Genomic DNA, 22,314 nt, shown 5'->3' with positions numbered 1-22,314 from the left:
CTGTCCGACTTTGGCTCCCCTCATCCCACTTCGTCCCCTCATTCTACACCTTTCCTGTGCTTGATCAACCGTCAAAATGCAGGTGAAATTCGAGCCATTGAAGAACGACCTTTTGCTCAGGGCCGCGAGAGGTGACTTTCTGATTATCCGTCGAAGCAGAAATTGAATGGGCTGATGTCATTGCAGGCGAGAAGGTGGCACGCCCTCCCATTTGGGTCATGCGCCAAGGTACTTTGGACTTTATCCTTCCCATCTCCAGGCAGCTATTCGCACTAGAAGATTAGCAATTACTAAACGAGTCTCTCATACAGCCGGTCGTTATCTTCCCGAGTACCACGAAGCCAAAGGCAACCGCGATTTCTTCGAATGCTGTCGCAGCCCCGAGATCGCTTCGACTTTGACCCTCCAGCCCGTGGAACGGTATGCCGGACTTATCGATGCCGCGATCATCTTCTCGGATATTCTCGTCATCCCCCAGGCCATGGGGATGCTGGTGGAAATGGTCGACAAGAAGGGGCCGCACTTCCCCGAACCGCTCAAGTCGCCGGACGATGGACAATATGAGCGGGTCATGCAGAAACAGGTCGATGTGAAGTCGGAGCTGGACTACGTCTACAAGGCCATCACCCTCACCCGTCACAAGCTGCAAGGTCGCGTGCCCCTCATCGGCTTCTGTGGAGCCCCGTGGACCTTGCTCTGCTACATGGTTGAAGGTGGAGGCAGCAAGCTGTTCGTTCAGTCGAAGACGTGGGTCTACAAGTACCCCAAGGAGTCGCAGGCGTTGCTGCAGAAGATCGCGGAGATCTGTGTGGAATATCTGGCTCTTCAGGTCGCGGCGGGCGCCCAGCTGGTTCAGGTCTTCGACTCGTGGGCGGGTGAACTGTCCCCGTCGTCCTTCCAGTCGTTCTCTCTGCCTTACTTGCGCCATATCTCGGCCAACTTGCCCAAGAAGCTGACTGAGATGGGACTGGAGCCGGTTCCGATGACCGTCTTCGCCAAGGGCGCGTGGTATGCTCTGGAGGATCTTTGCGAGTCGGGCTACAACGTCGTTGGACTCGACTGGTTGCACGATTCGGCCGAGGCTATGCGCATTGCCAATGGCCGAGTGACCATTCAGGGTAACGCTGACCCTGGTGTGCTCTACGGAGGCCCGGAGGCTATCACGCCGGTGGTCGAGAAGATGGTCGAAGGATTCCGCAAGGGCAAGCAAGGATGGATTGCTAACCTGGGCCACGGTAAGAACTGGTCCTTGTGCTGTTGTATACTCGAGATACTAATCGAAGCAGGTATCACCCCCTTCGTCAAGCCGGAGAATCTGAAGTTTTTCTTCGAAGAGATCCATCGCCTTACTGCTGCTTAAAATGTCCATCACACGTGATCATATTCCGTTGATTTCGGCAGTCCTTAAAACTTATGTACATGAGGGAACACCCAACCATTAATCAACGCTGGCATCTACAGCAATTGAGCGGACATATCTAAACAGCAATGTCCTCATTCCTGGTTCACAGTCAGCATTCGGTGGACTTGAAACAGAACAAAAAAGAAAATATGGACTTGATCGCATGCAGCACGATACAAAAGAATCAAACATACCAAAGCTCCGGCTTATCCTTGATGAAGTTCTCCATTAATTGCTTGCACTCCTGGCTATCCACCACAATCACCTCCTTTCCGCGGTTGAGGAGGTACTCCTCGCCGCCGAGGAAGTTCTTGTTCTCGCCGATGACAACGCGCTTCACCTTGTAGAGCACGCAGGCACCAGTGCACATGTCGCAGGGCGACAGGGTAGTGTACATGGTGGCACCCTCGTAGGCAGAGGCGGGGAGACGTCCAGAGTTTTCCAGAGCCGACATCTCAGCCTATGTAGATGTTAGTGTTGGGGGCGGGTGCCGGCTATAGATAAGAATGTCTCCATTGAACTGACATGTAGCGTCGCGCTGCCTTTCTGGACGCGCATGTTGTGTCCTCTACCGAGGATCTTGCCATCCTTGGAAACTAGACATCGTCAGTTACAGATACCCCAACCACATACACGCTCGTCCATGGCATATGTATGCGAGGAAACTCAATCACATACCCAACGCAGCACCAATGGGGACTCCGCCCTCGGCCAGACCCTGCTTGGCCTCTTCCACGGCAGCGATGAATCCAGGATCCTGTTCCATATTGACCGTATGGATATAGTAATTCAATATCAACTAATAAAACAACCAGAGATGCAATGCAATGCAATGAAATTGGCAAAAGACACTCGACGCAATGCGAAGGTGGGATCAAGCGGTACAAGCTTAGTAACTGCGGGCAAAAATCTGTGGCCAACTGCCGTTCTGGTGCTAGTCCGACCCGCCCTTTTTGGAGCGTCGGTGATAAGAGATATGGAGAACCCCTCATGCTGGCCGGATATGTGTTTATCAGGTTAGTAGGTATGGAGCTGGAAGGTGGGATGTACTTGTTGTGACGGTCTACAAAGGAGCTTGATATGACAAGTTTGTTTCTGACTCGGGGTCAAGCAGTTTTCCTATGAAGAAGAAAAAGAAATATCACAAAGGAGGATCTGGGGCCCTTTGAAACTAAATATATCTAAAGATATAAAAAGCTTTGATCTATCCTCCACGATTATCTATCGGATAACTAGAATCCTTCACTTGAAGTATTAGGTCAATCTTTTGAGTAATCAAAGCCTTCTTTAAAGTTAACTGATATTAACGTTATAAATGATAAAATAAAAAATATATTCAGTATTCTACGGAGTACGTGACGGCAATCGAGGCCTGGCTCTCGATATCCGAATGGCTTCTAAGTCGCCAGGCCTCTTCTCTCTGCTCGACTACAGTCTTTGACGATATCTCCAACTTGAAACGGCCATGACAGCTTTATGACCATGGGGGGCCGGAGATGGCACCTATTCCCCACCGCAAAGTCAGTCTAGCCCGGTCGCCTGTAAGGGGTCGGTCCGAGTAGTTAGTATAATGAAGATCTCGTAGATCAAGCATGTATGCTTCCCTACAAACCGAGGTTCTAGTATCACCAAACTACCAGATGAGCCTTGCTGACTTTGAGGAGTATTTGATGAAGCCTCCCAAGTACGAATTCGTGCCTCGTTTCTTCCCCCCCAACAGTTACTCGTCTGGCATCGTCTGTCTTTCGGTCCTGGACGAGCAGGAAACCTGGGATTTCGCAATCCTGGTTAGCGGGTTTCTCTTGGAACTCAGGCTATTCGACTGTTGCTTTATTCCCTAGTCGTATGTCTCCATTACCCAAGAAACTCAAATTGCTCTGGGCATATTCTTCGCATTTTAGGCAAATATTCTAGGATTGTAAAATGCACTTTAGCGTTTTGATTCACCTTCTCATGTAAGTCTAGGCCCACTTGTATTTTCGGTAGGTACAAAATGCAAGTATACCAATTGACAGTATCCCCAAAGGCAGAAGAGCTTGCATTGGGAGACTCGGCAAAACAGACAGACCATCCCCTCTTCGCCCCTTCCCTCTATGATCGGCATTTCCAATGTCCAAGAGGATTTGATGGGCATCCGCATATTGAGACGTCCAGCACTTATGAATGATATCTCCATATCTCAAGCCCTCCACATGCGGAAAGATCCCACGATCATAGTTTTCTGCAATTGTCTCCCAATCCTCATCGCTGATTTCCTCGTACGGGCGTGAGCCAACCACAATTTCGAATATCAGACAGCCAAGGGCGAATAAGTCTGTCTGGAACGACCGAGGCGCGTCGGAAGATTTTCTATAGCGATCCTCTTCCATAACAACTGAGGACAAGTTCCCGATACCAGAGCCTGCGAAGTCGCCAAGTTTGATGGATAGATCATCCGCAACAAGAAAGTTGCGGGCGCTGATATCTCCGTGTATAACGGAATGAGTGTGGATGAATTGTACTGCATTCACGGCATTCTGTATCCACATATCCTTGATCAGATCATCCACATGCGCAGACTTCTTCCGGATGTAATCACGAAGATGCCCATTGTGCATATAAGGGAAGCGGATGCTGGTCTCTGTTATATCGAGGCACTCGAGATGTCCTTGTGCTTGGGAAGAGATCGATAAATGAATTTTTCTCTCTCCATGGTCATCATAGAGAAGGACTCTTCCTCTTGTATAGATAGAATAGTCTCTTCGCTGCATCTACTCAAGTCATGTCGAAGCGGACTTTTTAGAACTTCGGTATCGTTGCAAGAATCGCGACAAATGATCCCCGAGGAACCAAAAGCAATCATAGGTCGTCGAACACCAGCAGGGTAGATAATTATGGGGTAAGCCATAATAAATTTACGTCTGGGAAGCTGCTGGAATAAGATATATGTGTAATGAAGATGTCCAGGGGTAACAAGAAGCCGCCTGAGAACATATTATGTAATCACAGGACACTTGCATTTATACTTCACGTTGGTTATGTATGCGGTGCACATAGTGAAAGAGACAGATATTGTGATCCTAGATCAATGAATAAAATTGTTTCCATGAGATGGGGGAGGTGGTTTTAGGGGGTCCAATTAGGTATTTATGCAGTTAGCCTTTCTTTGCACCGAATGAATTGTGCACTGACATCTCTTTCTTTCCAATGATCCGGTCATTTATCTCTATCAACACCCTTGTTGCATTAGTGAATTCGTGTGCCGCAGCTCTTTCCAATTGTGGAAAGTCTCTAAACCTGTCAGAGGAGGCGTTACTATTTTCACTATCTTTTCCCCAGTGTTCCTTGAACAACTGACAAAATGCAAACGCTACTTCCACCAATGCCGACTGTGAACAGTTGAAGGAAGACATTTGCAGCCATCTTTCAGAACCCGACCAGCTCTGCCATGCAGCTGGAGACCATGTCAGTGGTCTTCCTTTGTACTGTACTATCAGACTGTGTCCTGATATGAATTCCTTCCCAGGAGACTAGGCAAGCGGTACAGAATCATCAGACCAAACTGGGTCACTGCATTCGGCTCTGACCAGGAAGCCTCGGAAGCGAAACAAACTGGACAAGTCATTATCTGAACGGTACCCGTTCTTCTCAAGAATTTCCCGATGCAATTCGGTTGAACAATTCCCAAGTTCATGGCTTGTCTGTACCAAGGCAAGATGGAAGTTGGACGATGAGGAGTACATCATTCGACGTTTGTTTCGAATGTGAGAGGTAGACCCAATTAGGAGTAAGATTCTGCTGGTGATTTTCTTCCGAAAAGAAGATGAGAGGCCATGGTCACCAGCGGGACGGGGCAAATCCCGCTTCTTCGGTGCAATGGGACTTGAAGGGAGAGCTCGAAAAGAGAACCTTATCGATAAGGACCGGACAGCCGCCACATTACAGCCTGAGGCAGGAACCTACGCCACCCGAGAAAAAAAAAAGAACCAGAAAACACAAAACTTTATGCCCTCCGTAATGCGTAATACATCGGAACAATTAGTAATATTTGATTGTTGCTTCTTATGAAGGGATACAAAAGCACTCCTGTTTCTAGAGACTGTATACAGAATCTGACCTGTTCAGCATGCGTCGTGGAAGGCGATGGAAATGCCCTGCAAGGCTCTGTCAGCCCGGAGGCCGTCACGGGCGCGTAATTTACGGGATGGAGTCAGCCGTGGAATCGCGGCGAAAGCGATGGAAGACTGGAGAATCGCATCGAAGCCGCCCGGCCAACGCTCGAGCCACTCATTTGCAACCGATCGAACCCCCGAGAAGATCAGCCTGACTGGTCAGGTTGGATGGATTCAGGGCTGGGGAGAGGTAAAACCGGCAGATTTCGCTCTATTTCCTTTGAATCTTTTTGACTCCTGTCCTTTGATTATATAGTATAAGAATTGCAGCAGATCGGTTCGCCGTATCCTATCTCCGGTATCGAAATACCCACAAAAAAAGTGCGTTGGTGCCTGGTCCTGGTAACGGCATTACGGCCTTACGATACGCAGCGGTAGCCGCTTGTCGCCGCTCGTTGATAATAATATTAATCTCCAAGCGCCTTCACAACCCTTTTTCCTCCCTCTCATCAACAAGTCCCACCTTGGCTCCTCCGGATTCGAGGCACTTTCCTTTCCTTCCCCTCTTGTCTCCTCTCCTCCCAGAAATCTCCCGCTGGTTTTCATCTCGCCTCCTCTCTCTTCGTTCGCCGGCTACAAACCCCCCTTCCGGTGGATCTTTCTTTCTTTTCTTTTCGTGTCTCACTTTTAAAAAGTTCTTGTTTCATTCGCGTTTCCTTCGCTAGACTCTGTTCACAATGGTCAAGGACACCAAGTTTTACGACACCCTCGGGGTAAGTGGTTTTGTCTTTTTTTGACTCAGTGTTGTTGGATTTGAAAAAAAGGAAGAGACTGACGGCAAAACTGTTTAGGTGTCTCCCACGGCTACCGATGCTCAGCTGAAGACTGCCTACAAGAAGGGCGCTCTGAAGTTCCACCCTGGTATGTTCGATCCGACGTGAACCGTCACTCCGCGACCGGGATCAGTTGGACCCTGAGCCAGTGGATTCCCTGTAGAACGAACTGGAAACTAACCCAATCCTCGCATAAAGACAAGAACGCCGACAACCCCGAAGCCGCCGAGAAGTTCAAGGAATTGTCCCACGCCTACGAGATCCTGTCGGATTCTCAGAAGCGTTCGATCTACGACCAGTATGGTGAGGAGGGTCTTGAGGGTGGCGGTGCCGGCGGCGGCATGGGTGCCGAGGATCTCTTCGCTCAGTTCTTCGGCGGCGGCGGTGGTGGTTTCGGAGGCATGTTCGGCGGTGGCATGCGCGACCAGGGCCCCAAGAAGGCCCGTACCATCCACCACGTGCACAAGGTCAACCTGGAGGACATCTACCGCGGCAAGGTCTCGAAGCTGGCTCTGCAGAAGTCGGTCATCTGCCCCGGATGTGATGGTCGCGGTGGTAAGGACGGTGCTGTTAAGTCGTGTACCGGCTGTAACGGTACCGGTATGAAGACGATGATGCGCCAGATGGGTCCCATGATCCAGCGCTTCCAGACCGTCTGCCCCGACTGCAGTGGAGAGGGTGAGATCATCCGTGAGAAGGACCGTTGCAAGCGCTGCACCGGAAAGAAGACCGTCGTCGAGCGCAAGGTGCTCCACGTCCACGTCGACAAGGGTGTCAAGAACGGCCACAAGATCGAATTCCGTGGTGAGGGTGACCAGATGCCCGGCGTCATGCCGGGAGATGTGGTGTTCGAGATCGAGCAGAAGCCCCACCCCCGTTTCCAGCGCAAGGAGGACGACCTGTTCTACCAGGCCGAGATCGATCTGCTCACTGCTCTTGGCGGCGGTACCCTCAACATTGAGCACCTCGATGACCGGTGGTTGACCGTCAACATCGCTCCTGGCGAGGTCATCACGCCTGGTACGTTTATATTACCTCGTATATTGACGATCTGCTTTGCTAATTTTCTCTCTAGGTGCCATCAAGGTTATCAAGGGCCAGGGTATGCCTTCGTACCGTCACCACGACTTCGGCAACCTCTACATTCAGTTCGACGTCAAGTTCCCTGAGAAGGATCAGCTGCAGAACCTCAACCTTCTGGAACAGGTCCTGCCTCCCCGCATGGAGCAGACCAAGCCGCCCACCGACGCCATGGTCGAGGACTTTGAGCTGGAGGAGATTGACGGCAGCGAGTACTCGCAAGCGCGCGCTCACGGTGCTGCCGGCGGTATGGACGAGGATGACGAAGATGTTCCTCCTGGCGCCGAGCGGGTGCAGTGTGCTTCGCAGTAAACGTGTTGAGTGAGGGAGAAGAGACTGTGGTGATGATGACGATGACGACGACGGATGAAGATGGAGTGCTGGGGCATTGATGAAGTTCGCTTTATGATACCATGTAGGGGCGAATATCAGCCCTGGTACGACTGTTTCTTTTTCTTTTTTTCTTTTACACCTTGGTTTACACTCGATGATTTGCTCTTGCGATGGCGTTTGCACCGAAGATTCGGAAGAGATGACTCGGAAGATTTCATATTCCTTTCCATTTTATTACATTCTCACAAACTCTTTTGCTTCCGTTCCCACGCCTTATATTGTTTCCCATCTTCCTTGTTCTGGGGGGTATGAAAGACCCGGTCTGAGGAAATGGATGGGATTATGTTTATGGCCGACGAGTCATTTCTTCGTTGAAGTTGGCTCCGGGATGGGAGCTCCAGAGCTGGAGAGCGAGTGAGAGACGAGTGTTTCACGTATAGACTATAGCGCTGACTTGGGTATGAATATTTATTATGATGCATGTTATTCTGTAGGGTCGGTCAGGCCGACTTTTAGTTGAAGCTCCAAATATAGTCCGAATTACTCATCTTTAGTTTTATATTATGGCTTGTCCTTCGTGTCAGATCTTCTCTGTACATCCATGGATCACCATAGATATACGTAAAGTGACCAAAGCCAACCTACACACACTCTCTCTCAACCAGACTAAATCACCCTTATTATATCACAACAGCCACTCGTCCACTACCCACCCATCCAGCCTCGGACTTAGCTACTCACCCCTCCGTCAACCTCAACGCCTTGGCGGACTTAAACGGAGCTAAAAGATGACCGGCCCCTTCTTCTGTTATGGTGTTGACGAGTGAATTCAACACGAGAACTGGTGATCACTAATGGCTTAGGGGCTGGGTGAGTATCGTAAGATATCCTTATTGCTCACTCATTAGCTGTTACTAGATTGGCTGGGTTGACTCGGTAGGGCGGAGGGAGTATATATAAGACTGACTGACGGGTCAGAGTCTGACACTTTCTTACTTACCCCTCTTTTTCTCTTCACTCTTACTATTGTTTTTCCGAATTCTTCAATCAGTTGATTTGAAGTCGTCTAGTATCTACCCATCATCAAACCAAATCATACTCCCCCAGAAGAAAGTCAAAATGTCCACCTACAACTACACCCGCCTCGCCAACAAAAACATCCTCATAATCGGCGGCACCTCGGGCATCGGCTTCGCCGTCGCAAAACACGCCCTCGCCGCCAACGCCCACGTCACGATCGTCTCGTCCTCCGCCACCCGCCTCGCCTCCGCGCTCTCGCGTCTCCAAACCGAATTCCCCACCTCGACCATCACCGGCGAAACCTGCGACCTGTCGCACCCCTCCATCGAAGCCGACCTGGAAGCGCTCTTCGCGAAACTGCCCCGCCCGATTCACCACATCGTGTATACGGCGGCGGACCCGCCCGCTATCATGCCCTTATCCGCCGTGTCGCGCGACGCGATCCTAGCAACGGGCCAGCTGCGTCTCGTGGCGCCCATCCTCGTCGCGAAGGTGGGGAGCCGCTATCTGGCCCCTGGGCCGGAGAGCTCGATCACGCTGACCACGGGCGCTGGCTGGGAACGGCCGAATGCGGAGTGGACGGTCATGGCGGGGTACCTGGGTGGGTTGGTCAGTGTGGCGCGGAACCTGGCGTTGGAGTTGAAGCCGGTGCGGGTGAATGCGGTGTCGCCTGGGGTGGTGGATACCGAGATGTGGGATGGGTTGCCGAGGGAGCAGAAGGAGGGCATGTTTAAGTTTTTTGAGGGGCGGTTTCCTACGGGGAGGGTGGCGGGGCCGGAGGATGTGGCGGAGGCGTATGTGTATTTGATGAGGGATTGGAATGCGACGGGGAGGGTGTTGGGGACGGATTCGGGGGCTTCCATTGTCTAAGGTCTGAGGAAGGAGAGGTAAGAGGAATGAGTGGTTGTGAGGTATTTGAGAGTGGTGGAGGTGGAATGGATCATGTGCAATTGTTTTCTGGATGGGTGATTCATCGTGAATATGTTTTGGGTGTATTCTTTTGTATGGGGTAATGGTCGTGATATGCAAGTTGATTCAGCTCTTGCTTGTCAAAATCACAGCTGGGATATTCATCGCATTAAGACATGTAGTCGGGAATATGTAAGGTGGTGAAAACACTCTCTCTTGTTGTATTTCAGAGTAGTGTCTGACCGTTAGTAATTGCTGGTACAGATGTTAGTGCACTCAGATGGTTAGCAGACTATGTTGGAGTTCCTGCTTGAAATGTCAGCTATGGCGACACAAGAAGTAAGCAGTACTTCAATTCATGTCTAACTTGATAGCAACCGCAGCACCAGATAGCAGGGCATTGCAGCTATATGTCCAAGCTAGAAACGGTGATCGCATAAGCATGCACCGTTATCTGTCCATGTTAATAATCCCCAGGTATACCTCTTCTCCGGACTACCCCACAAACCCGACCCCGACCCCGGTCACAGGTCGACATCACCCTGCATTCGCAGATGATCTTCCTGGCGGCTCTCCGCGCTCGGATCTCCATACCGATGATACGACACAGGGATAGAAAAGGTAAAATAAAATCCCAGACGGAAGTGTGTTCTCCGACGAATTTGACAGACATGGCTGGCGGATCGCATGACCGGACCAAACTAGATAACCACAAGTAGGTGTGCTCGAACTCCGTGTACGGTGTAGCTCGTAGGTCGGAGCTGAGTTCAGGTGAGACGCAAATGTAGAATGACGTCAAGTCAAGTGAGATCGACGAGTTCGGTTCGTGAGCTGTCATGCATGATTTCATATTAAGCGCTGGTATGTCTGGGGTATTGGTGGTTTCGCTTTGGCTCGGGAGGATTGGCCGAGGGAAGGTCTATGCGGGGTTGGGCTGGTCAGGTTAGCTTGACGATTCGATTTAGTAAGGCAGGGAAGGTCGCGCTAAAGAAAGTGAAAGCGAACTTACTCTCTTCTGGGATCTCATTGCATGCTGGTTTCGACTAGAAAGATCAGGTGAGCTGACGGCTCTGTTGTGTTGTTTGGGAATGTTCCAATTCATTGACCAGGATGGCGGCACCGGTCCATGTGATTGATGGCTCGATGATCGGTATATCCCTTTCAAGACCAGTAGATCAAATTTCAAAGCATGATCACGCGAGTGATACCCCAGAATTTGGTATCGCTTGGGTCGGGGTAGTCCGTCACTCGACCCGATATCTTGGCTATGGATATCTCCGCCGTTGGGAACACCTTTATAGAATTACCCGGTCACAAGGATATGAAGTGTGACACGGGGTAGCCGGAGAGGTAAATGAACCGACATGGAGGTCGGGTTGCTGTGGTCCGGCGTGTTACTGGGTATCATTCTCATCCACGACCGGGGTAGATCTAAGCACTGATTTCTCCTAATTGGTGAACAGATATTGCATGATAAGCCGAGTTGAGTTGCCTTAATGCACCATGCGAGGATCTTGCCGTATGGTCAAGTTATGATGGGTGACAATTGGAGAAGTCAGATATTTCATGTCCTCGAGGTCGACGAGGCTGAGACATGTTCGTCCAGAAAAGCCATGTTGACGGTATGCATCCCGAGAATCCTTGCATGAAACCTCGTTGGACAAGCATCGCTCTGGGCACAATGTCTCGTGTCAAGTCTGGCGTGACTGCTTCGAATGGTAGCACATAATAAAGTCCCAGAGACCGATCGGCAAGGGGCCCAATACCTAGCGAATACGAGCGACAGAATTGAGACCAACAAAGACTGCCTGGTTAGTTGCCTGCTACCCACTGCTGCGAGACTGAGACATCTGAACTTATCGAATGATTAATTAGAAAGCAGGTGCATCGCTTGATGCGCCACATCACGGATGTATCCAAACGGGATCCCACGCCGAGACGAAGCCCATACAATGTACTCCGTACTATGTACTAGACATAATTGAGATTGTGCCTGAAAACCAGAGACTGACCTCGGAGCACAACATGACAACCGTGTCAGACCATCTGCGACGTTGAAAAAAGACCTCAACAGGGGCTACAGGTCGTCGGGATTGACCATACAGAGGCCTGGACAAGACGCTAAAAGTGATAAGATCAATGACGCGATTTTGATCTGGATGGTGTTATAGTGGGGCGCAGCATGCAAGAGCTTAGTTTGGCTACGACTTGCAACATCTCTGCAGGTGAAAATATACCCCCCGATGTACTCCGTAGTGGAACAGGACGGACAGAGTTGGTGCTCCGATACTTGATACCGGTAGTTCATGGAGCAAAGGAGTACTTTGGCGGCGGACAATCACCGAGTTTGGATATACACCGTATTGAGATGCGCAAACTTTGAGCTAGACGAGAGCATCCTGGACATAAGCAACAAGCTTTCAAGTCGACAGGGGTTAGGATGGTCTGAGGGCTGAACAAATCCATCGTGGCAATCCCCGGAGGATATCTCTGGCCATACCAGATGGGGACGCCGAGGAGATGGATGAAACGAGAAGAATGCGAATTTGGATAGACCGAGACCGATCGGGAAAAACCAACAGCAGCTACTGCGTGGTATTGAAGCCGTCCAAATGGGGACGATTGCCTAGAGAATCTCCATCGGTCGGGCTAACGGTCGGTGTACAGACGAGCCACGCTATTCCGTCTCTAACCTCGATCAATAATAATGAATATCAAATATTATGGTGCAGCTCCCGTAATGTCAATGATCATCATAATTTGCCTGTTTAGGCAGCACATTGACAGCACCCGAGCCCGAGATGGAAGTGTTCTCCTAGAGATTAACGAAGAGGTTAGTCATAAATCCTAACAGAATAGACCGAGTCGGAGATCGTTGACGGGCTTTCCCCAAGCGGCCGCTGCATTGCCGAAGGGTCTTGGCATGGACCGGAAGCTCGAACTAAGTCTAAATGTCCCCATTTTAGCTGCAGAACTTGCCGCACATCAGCAATCAGCAGCTTGCTGACTTGAGGTGAGTTGGGATTAGGTTCCTCCGACGCTGACCGGGGAGGTAGTTAGCTTATTGGGAATGGGAGGTGAGTTACGAATGGTAGTCGGGTTGATATTAATTCTGGAGAGTTGGAGGCGGACTACGCGGACTATTCGTTAGTGTGACTTTGGTATACTCCGTAGAGCATCTGAATACGTATACCTTAAGAGGAGGGCCCCGTAGGTGTATACTGAGTATACTCCGACATGAGATCGCGAGAATGTTATGGAAGAGTCGTGGCGTAAAGTTAAATTTGTCAGAAGAGAAAAAAAAAGAATAAGAATGAAAATAAAAATAAAAGATAAGAAAAATAAGATAGTATAAAAAATCGAAAAAAACCCAAAGGAGACATCTCCCACACGTGGATCGGTGCTTTCACCATCAGCCCGAGCGATGGCGTGTTCTCTGACGTCTCCCATTGGCGGGTGGCTGCACACGACGACATCACCCGCCCCGCCCATCGAAGTCCCGTGATTGGCCCAGACCTCGTTTATGGTAGGCCCGGTAGGCGGTGAGGCGGGGCAGTATCGTCGATCGAAGCCCCGGGATTCCACACGGAACCTGCGCGAGTCGTTCGCCTACCATTACGGAGTACCATCCTTTACTTTGCCTCTTGTGGGGAGTCATTCTCTGCGTCTCCATCATCAATCCAAGCAAGGAACAGTCAAGTTCTCTGTTATTCTGCACCAAGAGTTCACTGGGAACTGGGAAAATGCTCCGTTGCTCGCGGACTGACCACGCCCAGACATGGAAACAGAGGAACACTGGCACAGCTATGGAGCGGAACCCATCTGCTCCACGACCCAGCGTCATCACCACTTCCAGGCCCTCGTCACTTACCCACCCCAATAATGGCCAAACGGTATGCTCTTACGCCAGCACCGCCGGCCTGCAGGTTTAGGAGCGTTTTAGCTGCTGTTGAGGATTTGAATGCTCCCGCCGGCGTCGTCTCTTCCCTTGGCGATCCGGTGGATCAGCTGCCCCCCTGCCATGGAGCACGGCGATTATAATTATTAAAACATAAAAAATACAAATAAAAAAATAATCATGGACACATATCGGATCGGGTACTTTCTTCCCTCTTCGTTGGTTTTTGCCTCCCTTTATAACTGTCAATTCCCCTTCCGTTCTTGGGAATTGTCATCTTTCTGAGAGGAATCTCTGTTGGATCTACCTACTCTGTACAACGAGGCCCCTGAACGGAATTGCCGAATCCAGTGGGCTGGTGGTTTTAGACTCATTGTTCTTGCCTCTTCGGTGCCCCGTTTCGTTTGATCAACGCTTCCTTTTCCATATCATTCTCCTCCTCGTCTGCATTTCTCCACGGGCGACCCGTGTGGCCTTACTCTTTCAGACCATTCGAGACGCAAACCGTCTAGACGATCTGACCGGGAGCTTGTTTTTAATTCTACCTTCCCGCCCGAACCTTTGATTGACCTTTTGCCCGTTTCTTCCCCGAAACTTGTCGCAGGTCGAATTTCCGCCGTCCGTGCTTGGAAATCTACCTTGAAAGTCACTTCTTGTGCTTTCCGACCTTTTTCATTCCTCTCAATAACTCCTTCCATTTTCTATATCTTTTTGATATTCAATTTCTTTTCCCAATCTACTGGTTCGTGGTAGTGCCGCTGCAGAAAAAGCTTGTGCATTCGCATTATCAGTCCCTGATCACGACATCGCATTAGTCTCGGGATCCTTCCTTTTAAGCATCCACCCTTGCATTTTTCCTTCTTGGTACCATTTTGACGCTGGCTCGCAATGCAAATTGTTTGAGTATTCCATCTGATATTACTGGATTTCTCACTATCTCTTTCGATCGGTTTTTTCTATTCGACTACCTGAAAGATCCTCCTTACCTCTTCCAATAGATCTTGGTGATCTATTACTGATCTCTCGGGCTTTGTCCCATTCTTGAACCGGGTCTTGTTCAAAACTCTTCCATTCTCACATCAGTCATGCCGGAAGACATTAAGACCAAGGTTGGTCACGGCGTAGCCAAGGCCTTGGGCATCAAAGTTGCTTATCGCGATCCCCTCGGTGCTACTTCGGACCCCGTCACCAGAGGCGAATCGACTTTCTCGGTTGGAACCGTCGACACATACTCCTATCTGGAGCCCGAACCCACGAGTTTCGACTGGCTGAAGGAGTTGTGGCCTACTTGGGGTCAATTCGGTCGTTATGTATACAGCCTGTTCCCCTTCCTTTCCTGGATCACGCGGTATAATTTGCAATGGTTTATCGGAGATTTGATTGCCGGTAAGTGATGGCCACCCTCGAATATCACAATTTATGCTGAACGTTCTCAGGTATTACGGTCGGTGCTGTGGTTGTCCCGCAAGGTATGGCGTATGCCAAACTTGCAGAACTTCCTGTCCAGTTCGGTCTCTACTCGTCTTTCATGGGTGTCTTGATCTATTGGTTCTTTGCCACGTCTAAGGATATCACTATCGGCCCGGTCGCTGTGATGTCCACGCTGGTCGGAGAAGTTGTCATCGAAGCTCAGAAGATCGAACCCGATATTCCCGCGCACATAATCGCATCTGCCATGGCCATCATCTGTGGTGGTATTGTCTGTTTCATGGGCTTGGCTCGTCTCGGATTCATCGTCGACTTCATTCCGCTTCCCGCCATTTCGGCTTTCATGACGGGATCCGCCATCAACATTTGTGCTGGTCAGGTGAAAGACATGCTTGGCGAGTCGGCCGACTTCTCCACAAGAGGCGCGACTTACATGGTGATCATCAACACCTTGAAGCACCTTCCCTCGGCCGGCATTGACGCCGCCATGGGTGTCAGTGCTTTGGTCATGCTCTACCTCATTCGCTCGGGCTGCAACTACGGTGCTAAGCGATTTCCTCATCGTGCTAAGATCTGGTTCTTTGCGTCGACCTTGCGAACGGTGTTCGTGATTCTCTTTTACACTATGATCAGTGCGGCTGTGAATTTGCATCGTCGGGATGACCCGATGTTCAAGCTCCTGGGCACGGTCCCTCGTGGTATGTTCCGAATCCAAAAAGGCTTGTTTCCCTCAAGACCAGACTTTCTAATCATTGTCATTCGCAATAGGTTTCCAAAATGCAAGTGTTCCAGTTGTCAACGCTAAGATTATCAAGACTTTCGCAAGCCAACTCCCCGCGTCGGTTATCGTTTTGCTCATCGAACACATCGCCATCTCGAAGTCCTTTGGTCGTGTCAACAACTACACTATCGACCCCTCTCAGGAGTTGGTGGCTATTGGCGTGTCGAACCTCCTTGGTCCCTTCCTCGGTGGGTATCCTGCCACCGGATCTTTCTCCCGGACTGCTATCAAGTCCAAGGCCGGAGTCCGAACGCCGCTTGCCGGTATCATTACCGCCGTTGTTGTCTTGCTCGCTATCTATGCCCTCCCGGCCATGTTCTTCTACATCCCTAAGGCCTCTCTCTCCGGTGTCATTATCCATGCCGTAGGTGATCTTATCACTCCCCCCAACACGGTGTACCAATTCTGGCGTGTTTCGCCGCTGGATGCGATCATCTTCTTCATCGGAGTCATCGTTACCATCTTTAGCACCATTGAAATCGGCATTTACTGCACGGTCTCCATCGCTGCCGCCGTCCTTCTCTTCCGCGTGGCCAAGGCCCGCGGCCAGTTCCTTGGCCGTGTCACTATCCACTCGGTGGTCGGCGACCACCTGTTACAAGGCGATGGAAAGTACGGTTCGCCCAATGCGCCCAACGCCTCAGCCCACGACGATGTTTCCCAGCGAAGCATTTTCCTCCCGATCAACCACACCGACGGATCGAACCCCGAAATCGAGGTGGAGCAACCTTACCCTGGTATCTTCATCTACCGCTTCTCGGAAGGGTTCAACTACCCGAATGCCAATCATTATACCGACTACCTCGTTCAAACCATCTTCCGTCAAACGCGCCGCACGAATCCATTTGCCTACGGTTCGCCTGGCGATCGACCCTGGAACAACCCTGGGCCGCGCAAAGGAAAATCGGAGCCCGACCGTTCACACTTGCCCACGCTTCGCGCTGTCATCCTCGATTTCTCTTCCGTTAACAACGTGGATGTGACCTCGGTGCAGAATCTCATCGACGTTCGCAACCAGCTTGACCTCTATGCCTCCCCGCAGTCCGTGCAATGGCACTTCGCGCACATCAACAACCGCTGGACCAAGCGAGCCCTCGCCGCTGCCGGTTTCGGTTTCCCGACCCCGACATCCGAGGATGGATTCCACCGGTGGAAGCCGATCTTCAGCGTGACCGAAATCGAAGGAAACGCGTCTGCTGCGGCCCATGCGGAAATGATGACCAACGAGCACGCGTATCAGGCCAGTCACAAGACTGGAGATCTCGAGAATGGCCTCAAGCACGATCATCACACCACTGAGCGCGAGACTTACGGAATCGAGGTATCTTCCGACGGCAGCAGCGGCCAAGAAGACAAACTGCAGCGCGATCTCAAGGACAGCAAAGCGTACCGGAACCGACGCAAGGTGGCTTTGGTGCAGGGCATCAACCGGCCATTCTTCCATATCGACTTGACGAGTGCTCTGCAGAGTGCCTTGGCCAATTACGGCGAGGAAGAGCCCGTCAAGCCGGCTCAAGATGCCTAAGGCGTCTTTTATATCATACCCTCCCTGGTTGGATGGTTAAAGTCCTTTGATGATACCTTCTTCCATGTTATCCTCCATTTAATTTGTATTTGAGCGATTTATTGTATATGTGTCGTTTATTTTTTATTGTCATTATACCTCGACGTGATATGTTTGAGTCATACCCACATATAGCTCATTGTATATAGATAGACATTCTGCATAAAATGATATTCCTCATGAGACAGGATCTTCGCATGCAATATTTGAAGATAGCGCACAATGTCTGACATCTAATGTAGCAGTCAGAGACCTTATTGCTTCACGATGGACAAAGCTTTTTAGGGCTGAGCCCGCTCGGCGCCTAAATTATACGGCCAGCAGCTAAGGCCCGATTAGGCAACCAAGTTGTCGCACAGGTTACCGAATCGGGTAAGTGATCGTTGGCAGCAGTTTCGCCCAATCAATGGCCTCAGATTCATTCCTTCAGGACTAAACGCCCGATGCTAAGCCTTTGTTGATAATGGTTCTAGATTCTACATGGAACTGACAGCATCGCTCGCAATGTATACCCCATATACAGTAAGATTTCACCAGGATAAACAGTTGCCTAGCAGCTCTCTGGGTATATAGGTGAAGGCGATTACTTAGGATTGGAATCATGGTCTTCGGAATCGTTCCATTCCTCATTCTCTTGTATCTTCCGTCTAATCATGTTCGTGGCATACAAGTACATTCGTCAAAAGACTAGCAAGTCCGGCGAATCCTCGTCGCCAACGAAGCCCCAGAATCCTCCTTGCTCTCACGTCGCGCGGCAATCGCAAATCGAACATATCCCTACTGGGGATACCGGCGACGAAGTACCGTTGAGAGAGCTGAGGACTGGGTCAGTTCAGGGCCGATATGCTTCCCATAGGTCTGCGCGCGGCGATGGGAAGTGTCGACAATGCGAAGAGCAGAGACGTCGCGAACGGATCTATAGCTGGAAATTAATCGGTGGACTCTGTTTGCCGTATACGTTGGCGACATTGGACTTGACTATTGTGGCTACTGCTGTGCCTTCTATTGCTTCGCATTTTGGTAAATCTTTCCCTTTTCCCTTCTTTATCGGAACAAGTTCTAATCCAGGCAATGGCACCAACATAGACAAATTCGACGAACTCAACTGGATCATCACATCCTTCACCCTAACCTCAACAACCTTCATCCCTGTATTCGGCCAACTAGCCGACGTCTTCGGCCGTCATGCCGTGCTGCAGCTAGCCCTGTTCCTGATGCTGATTGGGAGCGTGCTGTGTGCTGCCGCTCAGACATGGGGTATGTTGCTGCTGGGACGCGCGTTGCAGGGCGCCAGCTCAGCAGGCCTCATGAATATAATCATGATTATTTTGGCGGATCGAGTGTCGTTGAGGGTCACGGCGAAGAATAATTCGTTGTTTACGATGGTCGGAGGGGTGGGGTATGCGGTTGGGCCGGTTATTGGGGGGTGAGTTGTGTTGTTGGGGTTTCATATCCTGCGGTTGAGGGACTTGATGGTGACGGCGATGCTGACTGGTGTATAGGTATTTGACAGATGTAAGATGCTGGGTTGAATGGCTGAGTGTTAGGAGTATGGCTGACCAGGACAGGATAATTGGAGATATTGCTTTGTGATACCGATCCCTGTATATATCCCCTCACTCGAGGATCGAAGAATTAATTACTGACGAAGGAGCAATAGATCGCTTTCATCTCTCACATCTTGATATACATTCTACTTCGAAAGGAGCTTGTCGAGGGAACCATCTCCCGCAGAGGATCCGGCATGTCAGCTATATTGCCGGGCCTCGCGACTGTGGATATTTTCGGATGCATTCTTTTCATGTTCGGCATTGGCCTGATCATCCTGGCGACGGCATGGGGCGGAGCCACATACGCCTGGTCAGCTCCTCAGGTTCTCGGACCTCTTATTGTTGGAGGAGTCTGTTTTGTGCTGTTCTTCGTATACGAATATCTGCTGGAGTCAGGCAGGGTGATCGCGAGGCTGTTTCCGAAGCAGGTTCCTATGCTGCCGTATAGCATGTTCGCGAGGATGGATACGATATGGCTTACTGTGATGCAGGTGTCGATTGGTGCATGTATGTTTCTCTCCCACTCTCATGTTTTATTGCTTGTTTGATTTCGAGGTACGCACAGACAGAGAACAAGCTAATGCATCCCAGCAATGTACTCCGTTTTCTACTTCATCGGCATCTACTTCACCCTCGTGGAAGCCTACCCTGCCTCAAAAGCCGGCGTAGAGCTCCTCTACTACATCCCCGGTCTAGGAGGTGAGCAGCACTCCCTACCTCTTCCCTGTCCCACATACATACCATGAATAAACTATCTGACCCTAACTTACCACCTAAATAGCCGGCGTCTACCTAGCCATGCTCCTCTGCAACTACATCCCCGCCCAAACCTACCACCCCCTCAACGCCGGCGCCCTTCTCACAACCGTCGGCCTCGCCCTCGTCATCTACGCCATTCACACCCAAAACGCGCCCCTCCTGAACGGCATGATGGTGCTCACCGGCGCAGGGACCGGTCTCCGCTTCATGCCCGCCAACCTCCACGCCGTGGGCATCTGGCCGGAACGCATCGCCCCTGTCCTGTCGCTGATGCGGTTTGCGATGCCATTCGGCGGGACGATCAGTTTGACTATTATGGGGAGTGTGTTTAATAATAAATTCGATGCGGCGGTTGGTAGCGCTGGGAGTGGGAATGGGACCGGGAACTTGAATATGCAAGATACGTCGTCTTCGTTGTCGTTTATTGATGCGTTGGCAACTGACGAGCAGAGGGTCGTGAGAGGTATGGGCAGGGATGCTATCATGTGGGCTTATATTGCAATTATGCCGATTATGGGGATTAGTTTGGTAGCTGGGTTGGTGATGGGGAATGTTTGGATTAAACCGGTTGATAAGGGTGAGGATGATATGTCCATGGATAGGAGGGTTGAGGAGGAGCAGGTGGGTGTGGAGGTGGCTCAGGAGGAGCAGGAGACGGGACATAGTGAGGTGGTTTATGTGTCGTTTTTGTGGGCTTTGGTGAAGGTGAGTTTCTTGCTGTTTTGCTGACTCTGGTTGAGTGGTTGATTGGGGTGGTGAGAATGCTGATGCTGATTCTAGGGCAACGTCAATTCATACAAGCATGTTCGTAGGCCGGTTTCCGAGACGGAGAAGCAGGCAGGAGATAGATAGGGTATGTCCAGGATGGATTTGCATGAGATAGACATAGAGCGTATTAAAGAGGACGAGATATAGACGGATAACAGACCATCCATCCCTCGTTGCAGTCACTCCCTCGCCCGGCAAATCCAGACATAAAATAAAAACCCACCCCTCTCTGCTCTCTCTCCTTTGAAAATTCTTTAACCACAATCTCCACCTCCCTCACAACTTCATCATCACCACCCAACCAAATCCGCATTAAACCCAATCACCTCAAAACCCCCCCAACACCCGCCCACCCAAGGACAAACCCCGAAAGCGCCTCTCCAAAAACACCCCCACCCAACCAAACATCCCTCCAAGCGCCCTTCCTCTTCACGACCACCCCATCCTTCCCATTCCCACTCCCGATAAGACCCTTCGCATTAATCCCCTCAATCTCGCCCGGCGTCGAACCCGGGAAGAAAGCCCCGGCGCCAGCCCCGGTCCCAGATCGCGAAAGTAGCACGGCGTGGAAAACGCCCGAGACGAAGATCGTACCGAGGAGGTAGAAGATGAAGCCGGTTGCTGATTGCAGGGCGAGGATGCCTGCTGTGAGGCCGAGGAGGAAGGAGGTGAGGGAGTGGAGGTTTGACAGGACCTATAAGTTTTTTGGTGGTTAGTATGTGTATGTTGATTTGGGGAGATGGGAAGGTAGAGTTCAATGGGATTGGGGTTCAGATTGAGATAGGGAAGAGTAAGTGCAAGGCAAACAAAACGTACGCGATTATTATGCTGCACCGATTCCGGGACGAGCGGGTTGATGAGCAGCGAGAGCTCTTGTTTCGTGGGCGCCATTGTTACGAACTCTCTCTAGCTCTTTGTATTTATGATCTGTGGGCGTGTGCTGAATACTGCTGAAGACGGCGCGCTCGGTCGAGGAGTCAGATAAGTTGATGATTCCTTCGCATTAATTGACTTGATGGGTGGATTGATAGACAGTCGGAGAGATGTGGAGATGAGGTTGCGTTCTGCCGGTGAGGACCGCCTTTGGGTGGACTGGATGAGTCAGCGGATATAACGTAATCAGTAAGCGAACCGGCCACGTAGGCGAGCCGGCCACCCCAACAAGAATCGCCCCTTTTATTAGAGATAAGGCTATTCAAACATCAATTTCTCCACCAAAAATGCCTAAATCGCCAAAAGCCTTGGTGGAACAAGAAGGCAGGCTCTGCTTGGCAGTTGAGGCTATTCAGAAACATCAAATTTCGTCAATTCGTGAAGCCGCGCGTGTTTTTCAAGTCTCTCGGTTAACACTGCAAGAACGCCTTAAGGGAATCACATTTCGCAAGAAAATACGCGTCAATTCTCATAAATTGACTCCTTTGGAAGAGAATTCACTTGTTGAATGGATTCATTCGCTTGATCAACGTGGCACGGCATCAAGACACTTTCAAGTCCGTCATATGGCTACAATCTTGCTGCAGAAGCGTGGTCAAGGTGGAACCTGCTTCGTAGGTGAAAAATGGGTATATAATTTCATTTCTCGGCATGTTTCCTTGAAGAATCGGTTTACTCGCCAAATCAGCTATAAACGGGCAAAGTGTGAGGATCCTGAGGTTATACAGGCCTGGTTTCAACGCGTTCAAATCGCTGTCGCCACGTATGGAATTGTAGATGAAGATATTTACAACTTTGATGAAACTGGCTTCGCTATGGGCTTGATGACTACGGCTAAAGTTGTTACGCGTTCTTCTTGCAAGGGAAGACCGTTTTTTATATAGTCAGGCAATCGCGAATGGGTAACTTCAATCGAGTGTATTAACGCTATCGGCTGGGCGTTGCCCGCGTATTTGGTGTTGAAA

General features: G+C 50.5%; 8 protein-coding genes across 8 annotated transcripts; 6 read left to right on the top strand and 2 right to left on the bottom strand.

The window, feature by feature from the left end:
* Nucleotides 1–76: 76 nt before the first annotated feature.
* On the top strand, nucleotides 77–1,360 carry HEM12 (uroporphyrinogen decarboxylase HEM12; the record flags this gene model as incomplete). Its single annotated transcript, XM_046091125.1, has 4 exons — nucleotides 77–131; nucleotides 187–228; nucleotides 312–1,235; nucleotides 1,287–1,360. The coding sequence occupies 4 exons, from the start codon at nucleotides 77–79 to the stop codon at nucleotides 1,358–1,360; spliced, it is 1,095 nt and encodes a 364-aa protein (XP_045947102.1).
* A 118-nt stretch (nucleotides 1,361–1,478) lies between these two features.
* On the bottom strand, nucleotides 1,479–2,168 carry FCY1 (cytosine deaminase; the record flags this gene model as incomplete). Its single annotated transcript, XM_046091124.1, has 4 exons — nucleotides 1,479–1,500; nucleotides 1,597–1,862; nucleotides 1,928–1,998; nucleotides 2,081–2,168. 4 exons carry the CDS (start codon nucleotides 2,166–2,168, stop codon nucleotides 1,479–1,481), a joined length of 447 nt encoding a protein of 148 aa, XP_045947101.1.
* A 4,062-nt stretch (nucleotides 2,169–6,230) lies between these two features.
* YDJ1 (type I HSP40 co-chaperone YDJ1) lies at nucleotides 6,231–7,718 on the top strand (the record flags this gene model as incomplete). The annotated part of the gene is made up of 4 exons (XM_046091123.1): nucleotides 6,231–6,266; nucleotides 6,345–6,414; nucleotides 6,525–7,346; nucleotides 7,402–7,718. 4 exons carry the CDS (start codon nucleotides 6,231–6,233, stop codon nucleotides 7,716–7,718), a joined length of 1,245 nt encoding a protein of 414 aa, XP_045947100.1.
* A 1,140-nt stretch (nucleotides 7,719–8,858) lies between these two features.
* On the top strand, nucleotides 8,859–9,629 carry LDX57_009396 (uncharacterized protein; the record flags this gene model as incomplete). Its single annotated transcript, XM_046091122.1, has 1 exon — nucleotides 8,859–9,629. The coding sequence occupies one exon, from the start codon at nucleotides 8,859–8,861 to the stop codon at nucleotides 9,627–9,629; it is 771 nt and encodes a 256-aa protein (XP_045947099.1).
* Nucleotides 9,630–14,651: 5,022 nt separating this feature from the next.
* LDX57_009395 (SLC26/SulP family anion transporter) lies at nucleotides 14,652–17,300 on the top strand (the record flags this gene model as incomplete). The annotated part of the gene is made up of 3 exons (XM_046091121.1): nucleotides 14,652–14,952; nucleotides 15,003–15,692; nucleotides 15,763–17,300. 3 exons carry the CDS (start codon nucleotides 14,652–14,654, stop codon nucleotides 17,298–17,300), a joined length of 2,529 nt encoding a protein of 842 aa, XP_045947098.1.
* A 692-nt stretch (nucleotides 17,301–17,992) lies between these two features.
* Nucleotides 17,993–18,932, top strand: mfs56 (putative MFS multidrug transporter; the record flags this gene model as incomplete). The annotated part of the gene is made up of 3 exons (XM_046091120.1): nucleotides 17,993–18,359; nucleotides 18,426–18,765; nucleotides 18,842–18,932. The coding sequence occupies 3 exons, from the start codon at nucleotides 17,993–17,995 to the stop codon at nucleotides 18,930–18,932; spliced, it is 798 nt and encodes a 265-aa protein (XP_045947097.1).
* A 755-nt stretch (nucleotides 18,933–19,687) lies between these two features.
* LDX57_009393 (uncharacterized protein) lies at nucleotides 19,688–20,377 on the top strand (the record flags this gene model as incomplete). Its single annotated transcript, XM_046091119.1, has 1 exon — nucleotides 19,688–20,377. One exon carries the CDS (start codon nucleotides 19,688–19,690, stop codon nucleotides 20,375–20,377), a length of 690 nt encoding a protein of 229 aa, XP_045947096.1.
* A 361-nt stretch (nucleotides 20,378–20,738) lies between these two features.
* On the bottom strand, nucleotides 20,739–21,487 carry LDX57_009392 (EMC6 family protein; the record flags this gene model as incomplete). Its single annotated transcript, XM_046091118.1, has 2 exons — nucleotides 21,233–21,487; nucleotides 20,739–21,110 (listed from the first exon to the last, which is right to left on the bottom strand). Exons 1-2 carry the CDS (start codon nucleotides 21,305–21,307, stop codon nucleotides 20,739–20,741), a joined length of 447 nt encoding a protein of 148 aa, XP_045947095.1. The 5' UTR covers nucleotides 21,308–21,487.
* Nucleotides 21,488–22,314: the final 827 nt, after the last annotated feature.

The sequence above is a fragment of the Aspergillus melleus genome, assembly GCF_016097325.1.
Source record: "Aspergillus melleus strain CBS 546.65 chromosome Unknown contig5, whole genome shotgun sequence".
NCBI lineage: Eukaryota > Fungi > Ascomycota > Eurotiomycetes > Eurotiales > Aspergillaceae > Aspergillus > Aspergillus melleus.
The sequence above is the reverse complement of the archived record's forward strand: the minus strand, read 5'-3'. Positions and strand labels throughout refer to the sequence as shown.